General features: G+C 40.6%; 1 protein-coding gene across 12 annotated transcripts in view; it reads right to left on the bottom strand.

The window, feature by feature from the left end:
- HDAC4 (histone deacetylase 4) overlaps positions 1 to 13,179 on the bottom strand; it is a 270,456-nt gene that overhangs the window by 77,386 nt on the left and 179,891 nt on the right. For 10 of the 12 annotated variants that reach the window (XM_080400678.1, XM_080400686.1, XM_080400685.1 and 7 more), the window contains 4 exons: positions 10,074 to 10,214; positions 7,016 to 7,128; positions 2,173 to 2,289; positions 1,887 to 2,085 (listed from right to left, as the gene is read on the bottom strand). In XM_080400678.1, coding sequence (XP_080256804.1) covers positions 1,887 to 2,085; positions 2,173 to 2,289; positions 7,016 to 7,128; positions 10,074 to 10,214 — 570 coding nt within the window. The remainder of the gene's footprint in view (positions 1 to 1,886; positions 2,086 to 2,172; positions 2,290 to 7,015; positions 7,129 to 10,073; positions 10,215 to 13,179) is intronic. The other 2 variants (XM_080400682.1, XM_080400684.1) reach the window with 1 other exon arrangement.

Here is a 13,179-nt window from a genome sequence, read left to right as displayed (position 1 = left end):
CTAAATGCGTGTGTGTATATATATACATACGTCTGTGTGTGTGTATGAATGAATATATGAATAATTTGGAAAGATATGATCCACTTCCCTTTATCAGAAGTTCAAATTAGACAGTAGAGGAAGGGATCCTATAAAGTTTGCATAGGACACCTTGGAAGACTACCTTCCTCCAAGTGAAGGTTTTCCAGGGAGACACCTTGTTCCTACTCAGGATGTACATGTCAATGTGAAGGATATTATCCAGAGCAACCTGTCACAAAAGGAATGGCAGACCTAAGGAATTCTGCTCTAGTTTCCCCAAACCCCCATATCTACCTTCCAGCACAGAAAAATCATGCCATCGTGCTGGATCATCTTGCAGCTGTCAGGAGACTACCTCCAGAGCTGAAGGCAATCAGCAGAATACTAATAAACTCCACTTTGCTTCCAAGGAAGTTTGAAGTACTAACTGCAGTTTGGCAGCCAGTCCACTTAGGGCTTTTGAGACCATGTGTTAGCTTGCTCTCTTTCAGTTGCTGCATCTGGAACGTGTGTTTCTTCTTGTTGCTCTGTTGTATTGTGAATATTTCTCCTAAGAGTTGGTTTATAACATGTTGTACTTACTCTGAAAACACCGCACGTAGCAGGTGGACTAGGAAGGAACACGCTGGGAAGCAAACACAGTACACTGTAAACTCAGGGAAGGTTTGAGAGAGGTCGAATAGAAACGGAACAGCACTTCTCCCTATGTGTGCTTTAACGCAAATGCCAGCACAAACAAAGAAGAAAGTTTTGGTGATCAGGTAAGAAGGGAAGTCTTCTCCAGTGGCTCTTCATCAACAGACCCTGGGCAAAGGGCAACTGGTGAAGAGCCACATCATGACTCTGGGTAACCTCGTCATGCCACAGCAACCACGGCAGAAAGAGGCAACAGAAATTTAGGTAAAGGTTCAAGGAATCTGCACACACCATCTCACGGCTCAGAGCGCTGGTTAAATACCACGCTTCTGTGCTTCAGCTTCCCCATATGTACATGCTTATAACCTTATCACAACCCCATATATATTCCTGGGATTCAAATGTAAAACCAGACACAAGCTAAACCTGAGAGCCATGCTGTAACGCCTCAGTGATCAACATCTCTCAAGAATTTCCATTAGATGTGGAATGAAAGAAATAAAAAAATAATACGTCTGTAACTTATGCAGAACATCCTTTGTCCCAGCATTACATGCTGTAAAACAAAAATGCATCCTACTAGGGCTTATTGCTTTGAATCAACCCTTTTTACAGAAATATGCCTTCTCACAGGTACTTAATTCTGAAAATATGACACAGGGAGTGATTCAAAGCAATTAGCACACTGAAAATGTAACATATACAAACAAATACAATCTGTTTGAATGCAGTTGATTTTACTATATTTTTGCCACTTGTAATAATGACGAGAAGCAAGTATTTAATCTGTGACTTTGTAAATGCATGCCTTTCATATACGGAATAGAAACTATGCATGATAAACAAGAAAGGTAATTGTAAGATATGTTTTTATCTCCACTTCAATCTAAAATGGTTAAAACTCTACAAATGTAGTTTTAAATTTTTACCTACAGACTTAGGCTTTACTTGTGGAAGTAAATACTGTTTATTTTCATTCCACTGAAATGACAAGGCAGCTTCGCCCTACCTCTGGATGAGATGAGCGATCTCTCATTTTGCAAACATTGCCACCATCCAACATATCGACAAACACATCCTAAAAGTTGTATGTTATACCTACAGAATGTATAGATGATGCAGTATCTCTTTTGCACAAGAGAAAAACTTTACATAAAACCAAACAGATGTCACTCGCTCTCTTTCGCCAGCTGGGTCTGAGTTTTGCACATTATCTACGGAGTGCTCACCTGTGACTAAGGGAGTTTGTGCAGTTGGCTGTTCCAGTAAGACCATGTGTTGCAAAAGAGGGTTATGTGCAGTTCCCCCATCTCTTTCCAACGTTGTAGTGCTCAAGTAGGGAGTGAGGTGAGTGCCAGGAAATAAAGAGATCCGCTGCTGTAACGTTGGGATAGTAAGTCTCTCCGCATCCTGCTGTGCTGATCCTCCCTGCAAATGCAGAATTGATGACATAGCGAGTTAAGTCATAAATCAATGCAAACAACATTTCAACAGCTGCGTTCCTCCACCACTTACACTGGAAGGGCCAGTTGCAGGCAGTCCTAGCGTGATGTTGGGCAAAGAAGGAGACGTGTAGAGTGGAAGCTGTGTTACTGAGCCTTCACGATTCACAAGTCTGTGAGCCAGGCTGGTCTGGAAAGAAAATCAAGGACATTGTCCTGGTGAGAAAGCATCCATAGATCGGATCAAATACACAGTACATGCACTGTGAGAACACGTCAGAAACACACAGAGCATGTAACTTCACTGCTGACATTGGAAATACTGAATGGGGGAGCTAAACTGTGCTTCAGATCCAGCCTAAACAAGCACAGACTAGGTGTATGCCTTGAATGCCGCTGCCATGGCCATGCAGGGGCGATGTGACCAGGATAACAGACAGGGACGATGCCACTTTGCAACTGCCACCAACCTCGCTGCCCTACAGAGAGACCTTTTACAGTTTATTTGATCCTTCCTGGAGTCTAAAGATCACTCCTGCCTCCTCACTGGTACTCTGCTTCTGCTCAGTCTTCATACAGTACCACTGCAAAGAGCTTTTGCAAAAAAAGATTTAACAGCTTACCTGTCCTCAAGTATTTGCCCTTTTAAAGCTAAAACAGATTACCGTAAAAAAAAAAAAGCATTATAATGGCTGTTGTTCTCTTTAGCAAATCACAGACAATTTATGCTATTTACCAGTGTGCTTTAGTTTAAATCAGACTTCAGAATTTCACCAAAAGGTCTTACGGTTGCATTTATGTAGCTATTTCCTGATTTTCAGGGTGAAATGCAAGACTTACTGAATTACCTTATGGCTATTTAAAGCAGGAACACTTAAGTAAAAATACCTTTAATTTCAAAGCAAGATTGATTTGAAATACACACTAGAAAACCCATTATAAAAATTACAATAAACTGCCTGATTTTCCTGTTAGGAAACAAGTGTGTGGATCACTCTGAATTCTCTACAGGTGATTTTCCAACTTAAATAGAGTTTAGATTTTAAAAAGACTTCACTCAGGTGCTATAGTGAAAAAAGGGATTATGATTAGCTTAGTATTATACTATGGAACCATCTATATCAATGTAATAGGGACCGGAGCAACAGCTTTATACATTTTAGACTTAAATTCACAGTCCTGTAAGTCACTGAGCCTTTGTAGGTTATTTCCTTGGTTGCAGGGCTGGGTCAGCTCTGGATAATAAAAACCTATTTTTCTCCCTCAAAGACTCTAAAAAGAAACTTAACAAAACCTTGCTGCAACCTGTTGGGGTGGGGGAGTGGCAGGAAGCCCGTAAGAACTAATACTGCAAACCCAACATTTTCTACAGAACAACCTTTGAGAGCAATCCTGCCTTAACCCCACAAGCTGACAGCTTGCACACGACACCCCACCCGTGCACCCAAGGTTCGTGCTGCTTGTGCAAGGAGGACAGGAGCAGTAAAGCCTTCCCGTGACCCTGTGTGTCACCAGTATCAGACACCAGGCTGCCTTGCCAATGCACTCTTCAATGCACCACTACCTTGCCAGTCATTCTCCCCATGTCCAACCGTGACCAAGTACCAAGCATTCAAGAGTCACCCAGTTTTCATACGACCCTGTGCAAAATTTCATCTGCAAAGTGATTTTTTTCTTATTTCCTTTTGCCTTCTGGTGCTTTCATTAGCACCATTCAAACTTACTGAAAATATATTACACATCAGTTCTCTCGTATAAAGAGTAAACCTGTTTTTGAGATCTCAGCTCACAATCTGCTGCCCTAAAGGAGGAAATTTGCAGGGAGCATTTTGCTGTTGAATGTTACCTGGTAAAGACATGTGATTGTGCATACCCACACACTTCCAAGTAATTTTGAGCACTACTGGCAATTTTTCTTTAATTTAAATTACATAATGTTAGCACGCTACATTGAGAATAAGATGGTTATTGTCAGCAGAGTAATGAAATATTTCACTGGTATCATAAATGAAACAAAACTACATCCATTTTCTTCTTGAACAATCAATACTCTGTAGTGCCTCAAACTATCTCCTGGGGATTTGTTTTAAAAACAGCAAAGAGAGAAACACAGCAGCTTGACGCTATCAGCATATGGTATTTAGAAGCATTATCATCGCTTGAAATATACGGATCCCATCTACAGGTTGTACACAAACATTTTTTGAATTGCACAGAAGAGAACAATTTCAGCATGTATAGTTTTTGTCTGTAGTCGGGTACTTTATAGTCTTGTATCAACGGTAATGGCAATGAGTATCATGTACCTTTCGGAGATGCAAACCCCTTTAGATTTAAAAACAGTATTTAAAAACAGATATTGTCTATTTTAAAAGGAGGCAGAGAGGTGTAGTCCTTCCAGGCTGAAGGCAAGCACTGAAACTTAAATAATGAACTCAGATACCATCTTCCAACATAGCTGAAATGGTTCAAGAGGTAACCTAGCAAACTAAGAAGCAGAGAGACCTATTTCTCATTTAAAATAAAACATGAAGGTAAGCAGGAAACACAAAGTTGGCAACATTGTTTTTTCAGAAACATTTAAAGATTTCTAAATATTGAAAAGTGGGAACATGAGAAAGCCAGGACCACTGGTATTACAGAAAACTCCAGCACTTGGGCTAGCAGGTAATACTAATCTTACTGAAGATGATGATTTTAAAGAAACCCAAACCCTAAACCCCTACCTTGCCCAGTTATTTTTCTAAATGAACCTATACAGGCAAATGGATCAGCTAGGATCACACAACATGAAATGCTGAAACAAAGTGCAGAGTTATTTTTCCCCAAAAACAAATGCAAAGGACTAGGACATCTAGCTAAGCCCAGCACTTCAGGTGTACTTGAATGGAGGAGAACAGTTTGTGCAACCGGTTATCGATGTTCTGTTTGCCATCACACAGTGATTTATGTTTCATTCTGTTCCGTGAATGGCAGTTATCCAACACACTTAAAACAGTCCTGGGCAGTTTTAAAATTGAAACTGCACAATCATTTGTATGCTTTATTTTTCCTGTTTTCCAAAAACTACAAAAAAGCAAAAAAATATCTAGATATTATTTTCACGGAAATAAAAACTAGATTTTCTTACTCCATTACACATAGGTTGTTTGGTGATGGTGTATCAAATGCTGATTTTGTTAAAATTCAAGATGAACTCACTTCTTTCCTTGCATGCAGCAGCACCGCTGTGAACTGCCCACTGCGGTACCGTTGCAAACAAGGCAAAGACGACTCCCAGGGAAAGGCTTTGGTAGTACAGGGACTTTTTCCAAATTGAGCTGCTCATGCCTCAGCTTAAGTTATAAAATTGCTGTATTACAAGCAGTTGATGAAAAGTTTTTCTTTCAGTCTGTGTCCATTTTCTTAGGCATTGGTGGTCTAGTCACAGATGATTAGCTCAAATTTAGTTGAAAAATAAAATGGTTAAGAGAATAAACAGCTTCACATTCACCTGTGTGTGAGCTAACACTGACTTGTGGGAAGCTGACTGCTCTGTTTATATCACAAGGAATTGTCAAATCCACTAGTTTTTTCCACCAGCAGTAACTGGGGATTTGCAGTTTGCTAAGTATAGCCAAGATTGACAGCTCCTGGATCGGTAAAATCGGTAACTCCACGCTAGTCTTCCTGGGGCTAACACAAACGTACTTAAGATGTGCTCTTAGCTCAGCCAATCTTCAGTTCTGCAAACCTGATAAATAACCCTGTACATAAGAAATCTTTTCCCAGGTCTGCTCCAAACTACTACAAGGTTGGCATGCATCTCAAAAGCCACATCTCTTTAGAGCAGCTTCAGCTGCCAGTGTGAAGTGGCAGCTTTATCTTTACAATAATTGCCTAAATCTTGTAAGGTCTACAGTAGACTGGAGTGGATATAGATGTGTGTTGGTTAATTTGGCAGGGGAAAGGGTGGAGTAGAAGGCATATTCCCCACATTAAATTCTGTTACACTACATTAGAAATAAAAAAAAAGTGAAAATCTGTACAAAACTAGAAAGCAATAAGGGCTTACATTTATACCCTAAGAAGCCCTTTTCAATTCTGAAAGACAATTTGGAAGAACAAGCCCAAGCTGGTTTTTACAGTCCTGATGGGGAGACAGACACTATATTCACCGGGAGAACAGCTAATGGTAAGGTGGATTAAAAAACCCAAAACACCAGTAACATTACACAACCACACCAGTTTTCTGCATGCGAGGTTTTATAGTGGGAGCTAGTTAATGTGACCCACACCCCAATATCTGCCCTTAGAAAAACCTGGGCTTCAGTAACCCTGAACACAGGAGCTGCTGTGCTGAATCAAAGCCCAGTTTACCCAGTCCAACATGCTGCCTTTGACATCCGTAGCAGATGCCTCCAGTGATGGTGAAAGCTTGTGGGATTATAAACTAGCTCATGGCATCAGGCAGCAAGCTTTCAAATCCCTGAGTGTGGAGGAAAAGGTTAAATCAATTCCCTTTAATTCAGTTCTGGTTTAGATATATTTAGACTAACCTACTGCACACAACAAGTTCACCCTATATAGAATATATGAGAACAGATTCCCCAAATTTTAAAATACTTGCATTTGACCAGGAAATGCTCTTCACACTTTACCTTGCTAAATCACTTTATTTTTACTCTCTCCTCACAACAAAACCACTACAAGTTACCACAAGCAGTTTGTGAGCTGGCTCAAACTAGATTTAATAAACAGATAATGCATCCTGTTAGCCCAGACTGAGAGGTAATTCCCAAAGTCTGCTCCAAGCCACGATCTGGTTTTTGTTTTAGTTTGGTGCACACTGGTTTGTACGCCTGAATTCCTAAAACTCTGCAAAAACCGATTAGAAACCCAAGCGTTAAAAATCAGAGTGAGGAAGGGCTCTGTACCTCTGCTTGAATACTCGTGACTGATCCTGCAATTCCGTTCTCAGCGCTTATGTTATTGGAGCTGTTGTTTGGAGAGCTGGGACCAGATCCAGGAGCACTGTTGCATGCAGAGTCTAAAAACACATCCAAAACCAACTTTTAGCATTACAAACAATCTCTGCGATGGTATTTAGACAGATAACAACCCCTCAGTTTTTGTTTTGGAGGAAAGTGATCCTCCTCCTCCCCGTCTCCCCTCTAAATCTTCCCAGGGCACTTAAAATACTGACAAACACTTTCAAATGGTCTGTCCAAGTACCTACTTACCCCATTTGTATCTTCTCCTTATGGGGATTTCTCCTCTAGTGTATTAATAACTCTAAATACGATTGCAAGATAATACAAGACATGGAAGGCTTGAAGAGGCCAAACTGGAGGATGCCGGATTGTCCTGCTTTATTTTTCTAGAATTGCTTCTCTCATCCTCTTTAGCCCATAACCCTAATGACACCCTCTCACCACGTATTGCATCAGACTTCACACTGGAACAACCAGGGAACCGTCTCCGAGTTGACATTTTCCCATGCAGGCTTCTGGTGCATCTGGATTTACTGGAAATACGCCGCCAGCACCGAGCCCTCACACTGACCACACGAGAGCTGACCTCTGCTTTTATAAAGAAGCACCAACGTTTTCTGGTGCAGGCGACTGGGCATGTGTAACGTCCCCGTCCCCTGCAAAGTGTCTGCACCGTGCCAGGTCCTTGGAGAAACACAACCTGCCTTGGCTGCTCTGACAGCACTGAGCTCCCAAAAAGTGCCTGGGGACTGACTCACAAGGATGATATTTTGCCAGGGTGGCATATTAAATAATTTCAAGAGATTTCAAAGCTGACATGGGACTGGTCAGACAACTGGCCATGGTCATGGCTAAGTAGATTTTACAAAAATCAGGCAAAACTTGACAGGGTCCAAAACAGTAAAGCTGTTTCAAACCACTGCTTTTTGGGGGCAGGTAAGTCTTCTCCACTCAGGAAGTAAAACACTTTCTCATTGGAAAGACCCAAGGCAGAGTAAATCCCCCAATGTAATTCTGTTATCATCACCTGAATGCTCAGAAAATCCTCTCAGCTTTGTATATTTTATCAACACATCCCCTGTGAACTCACTAACCAGAACCATGGAGATGACTAGCCTGAAATCAAAGCCTCCCCATTAATGATACAGAAATAATAAACAGAAACAACACATGAAATTGCAACAGCCAGAAAACTTCCCTCAGAATGTCTCTCAGCTGGTGTATGGCACAGCTTCCAAAGTTTTTCCTTTGATTTTGGAAGGTAAATAACATTTTTTTTCTGAACTTTCCCCGTTCCCAAGCACAGGATTTGCCCAACACCAGAAGAATCTCCCAGCAGCTGCAACCGTTCAGGCTGCAGCAGCCTCATAATTGCTCTACGATGCCCCAGTAGAAACAAAAGCCAATTGTTACAGTTCAGGGGATTTTAAAAAATTGTTCCTTTTGAGGCATTATTCTGTACATACTATTTTGATCTTTGTAAGTACATCCAGCAAAGTAACAAAGAGATTTTTTTATTTGTTGTTTTTTGGGGGGTTGTTTGTTTTTTTTAAAGAAGAAACCTCATTGGGGTTTTTTTGGCTGTGCAGTGGGGAGGCATCTATCAAGAAAACTCAGCACTGAGTAACACCTAGCTGAGCACCTAACACTGAATTTCTCCATGGAAAGCAACTTTGGAGACTCTAGGTGTTTTGAAAAAATATTCTGTTTGCATGGAAAATACGTGCTTCTCCTGGGACTATGTCATTAGCTACAACATATTAGATCTCACGCATACTACCTAGACATAGGAAACATAACTGGTGCATCTAAACTGTATTCTTCAGGGATTAGACATAATTTATATTCCCTGAAGTGGGACTTTTAAAACTTATTTCCCATTAAAAAGTCCCCTTTTACCCTAACAACTCAGATATTTTTTTCTAGCCAGGCTCCAGGCTGGCTTCTTGAATCAGGTCCATGTTCAGTGAGAAGCAGGAGCTTCCACTGCTATTTCTGAAGGAAAATATTGCTATTACTGGGATCAAACTGTCAGCCATTAGAGCCTGATTTATCTTAAAAGCCATATTACATGTAGCAATATGAGTGAAGTAAATTTGATTTTCAGATCCGATACGAACTATGTTTAACTCTTGAAATCACCTATTCCCCCTGCAAACAGAGGGTCTCTGACACAGAGTGGTGCAGAGTTACCCCTGGGGTCTCCCAAAACCACCGTGCTCTCTAAAGAGAGCTCCCTTCGATTTAGTTTGAATGATGATAGCGTGCCTTAAAGTGAGACAAGTCTGGAAAAGCTGTCACACACTGGTACTTACACAGAGGCATCCCTAGATGGTGCTAAGAATTAACTTTATGGTAATCTACGTAATCTAATTCACTCTGATCCCTCCTTACAAACTTTACTCCCAGAAGAACATTATTTTTCAACAATAAACTGTCAAAGAAGTAGTCAAAAATATTGCTATATATATATATAAAAAAATGCCTTGCATGTTTCAAAACTTTAGCATAATTACTTAACAAGGAACTATGGCAGTCTGCCCAAAGGCTAAAACAAACATGGGTTGTAAAGCATTGACTGCTGGAGGACAACAGCAGAGAATTATGGCCTCCCCATGGAAATCAACAGGATCACCTTTGAGAAATTTTATTTCTCAACAACCTGTTGCTGAGGATCATTGAAATGCTCGGGGGGGAAAAAAATGGCACTCTGGTAGTATATTTACATCTGTCTACGCCTGGCTTCAAACAAACTACAAAAAAAGTTCATTGAGTTGGTAGCGCTGTCTCGATAGACGGGTCCTGAGCAGATCTATCTGTCAGCGCTGCTGACGCACAGCTGCACCAGCCACTGCGGAACTCTGCCGACTTCGTCCAGGTTTCACCAGTGCCGAGAGGCACACGAGAGAGCCAGACTGCGCAATTAACTGGATGCTGGAGTTAATTTTGGGAAGGGACATCTCACTGAGTAGGCAGCTGCCAGTGCACTTTTGTTGCTTACCCGACGTACCTGTGACATCCAGCGGGCGCTTCTTGAGAGCAGTAACCACCGGACCATCTTTTCTGCGCAAGAGGGGGCTGCTCCGTCTTTCAGCAACTTTTTGCTTTAGTCTGGATCGTAACTTCAGGTTGGGTTCAGATGCTGAACAGAAACAGGAAAAGCAAACAGTGTTTTGGTTACTACTATTTCAGTAGTTTTTTAGTCAACGTGAAGGCTGGGTTGCAGTTCAGCATTTGCAGAAGCCTAAATGAAATTAGTCATTTGATAGCGTTTATTTGGAACAAGGACTTCTTAATACAATGAATGGTTCCCAGCCTATGTGATATCTGAATTCACTGGCAATGAAAGTCAACAGCATTTTAATTAAAAAATAATAATCATCCTGCAATGTCTTCTCTCAAATGAAGATAGAGACTTGTAATCTGCTGTGAACTCATTCAGACTACTGCGGGGAGCATCACTGACATCGCTGTAGTTTCCCATCTCTGCCCAACTTGCTTCCAAGCCATGGTAAACCGGATTTATGGGATTAAAAAAAAAAGATAAATCAATACAGGAATTAATGGGACAGCTGAGATGTTGCTGTTTGGTCAGCGTCAAGCATCACTGTGGGCCTGAGATGCTACCTGTGATGTGTTGCTGAAATGGGCAGCTCCACACCCTTGGAGTCATCTGATCCGAGGGCGAGCTGGCTTAGGGAGGTACATCAGGGGAGGCGTAAAGAAAATACAAAAATCAAACCCCACAACCAAAACAGGTGAATATTTTCCTGCTGGTTCACTTTCCTGAAGCAACTCACCTGGAGTCATGAGCCAGTGTCAACTCGAGCCACTGTCAACGCAAGAAAAAGGGCACGAGAGTGTGGCCAAAGCCAAAGCCAATGCCAGGGAGGAAGAAGGTTTATTTATTTGGGAAGCAACTTGGTTACATCATCACAGCAACCAAGTTAAACCGTATCTAAACCCACATCAAATACTTTGAAAATTCAGGGCTGCCAAGGGTAGGTGTGCATGTATTTCCTGAGACCACAGTCTGACTTGCTTTGTGTACATCACACTTTTGGGAAACTCTCAAAAACTTTTGCTGTACCTGAGTCCTGAGATTTCATTTCTCCAAAAGTCAAAGCAGAGCTCCTAGGAACCGCTCATGTCTCTGGGTTAATAACAGCTAGCAACACTGAACACATCTTGCATGGCACAGCTTACCAAGTTTTTATAAAGGTAGTGAAGCCTTAAGTCAAGGTTTCTCCTGCAAGATGATTTTCTCTGTAAACTTTCGGATCTCAAGTATACATGAAATATCCGCTTTGGTGCTCGAGGGCTCCTGACAGTTACGGGATTTGTGAACTGGTTCAATCTTTTCGCTTCCTCAACCTCTTAACGACTCTGTGGCTTAATCCCTTTGAACCGGCAAATCCTGTGCTCTCACCATTAACTACTGATACACTCAGCTCCCTACACTCCAGGGCCAATAATCTACATTTCTTTAGAAGAATTAAAATAGGGTTTACAAAATTATTTGAATTAACTAAGTCTGTCTACAGATATATTTCCCTGCAGTTAGCTTTGACCACTAGGTCAGGTAAAAGATCAAGCCTGACAACGTTAATTGCAGGGCTCAAAAATCAGAAAGCTGATGAATTCAAGATCAAATGTTTGAAGTTAAGCCATCAAAACAGTTCTTTGATGAAACTTTTGGGAGGAAACCCTCAAAAAACCAAAGAACTTTTCATTAATGTCTTGGACAGAAAAATGCCAGCAAGAGATAAAGGGAACACTAAAAAAAAAAAAAAAAAAAAGTGTCAGACTCCTCAAGATGATGCTTAAAATGCACCATGAAATGCATTAGCAAAGGGGGAATCATCTTCTAGGTCATTTGCATATAAAATAGCAGGGGACTGAATGCAAATCTTTCATTTGCTTGGAGGGCAATATTTAAGAGTGGACTAGTTAAAACACAAGTGTATGCTCTAACTACCTACTTTATAAAGTCCTTTTCAAAACAGAAGTTGACTTCTTACTTTAAATGTAGTCTTTGGGTAAGTGAACATTCAGTATCCTCATCCCACATCCTTTAATCCACAGCTTTAATTTGTTTCAAATATTGAATATTAGTAACTGCCTAGATGCTCTGGTCAAGATTTTAAAGAACAAATGGAAACATGTCACATCTAGATACTGATACATCCATTTTAGATACTGCCAACCAGCAAATGAAATTTAAGTCTGTGCCACAGCTGTTGAAAGGATCTGTCTTCTGAGAAAGAAAAACATGACAATAAAAACTGTACTTCAGTGCAAATTTTATTCATATGCAATTTATGCCCTGCTTGGTGTTCATCTGAAGTATCTTTTCTTTGGGAGCAGACAAGTAATTGTGCGGCTTTCAACTACAGAGAATGAATTGGTTAGAAACACCTTAAAAACGGGCAGGGAAACAAAAGATCTGGGGTCACAGATTACACAACACTACCAGATACATTTCATTTGTAAAGCCACAATACAAACATCCTTCCGTGTAATAGGATGGAAATGAACATAGAAAATTACAGCCTTAAAAAGAGAAAACACCTCGAGAATAAGTTATTGCAAAAGCAGTGTATTATAATTTGTCAGACAAAACTACTTTCAGGCAAAACCATTCCATATATCCTCAGCTGGCAGATCAAGTTTTGAAACACCGAAGTCCATTTAAAGAACAGCATTTGTTCAGTTCACGCTGATTTTGTTGTTTATCCCCCAGATATAATCCCAAACCTAACATGTCATCAAGACCTCAGAGAGCATAATCCCTACACGCATTTAATTGGGTGCTATATAGCCCAAAGAACGTGAAATAAAATTCAGCACAGGCAGCTCAGAACAGTCTCAAATTGAACCAATTTACATATAGCATATTATATAATAAAAGATGTAGATTTCAACAGAGGCCTTTCCAAAACTCAAAACAATAATTTACTCTTATTCAGATGGTTTTTAAACTACTATATTATAAACAAATATTTTCAAGCTGAAGACAGCTGTCCTTCAAAAGTATAAACCAGGAATGTAAATGACATGTAACTATCAATACCAGAGAGTAAATGTAGGTGTAACGCTCTATCAGG

Source organism: Falco punctatus, assembly GCF_963210335.1.
Source record: "Falco punctatus genome assembly, chromosome: 8".
Classification (NCBI taxonomy): domain Eukaryota; kingdom Metazoa; phylum Chordata; class Aves; order Falconiformes; family Falconidae; genus Falco; species Falco punctatus.
The sequence above is the reverse complement of the archived record's forward strand: the minus strand, read 5'-3'. Positions and strand labels throughout refer to the sequence as shown.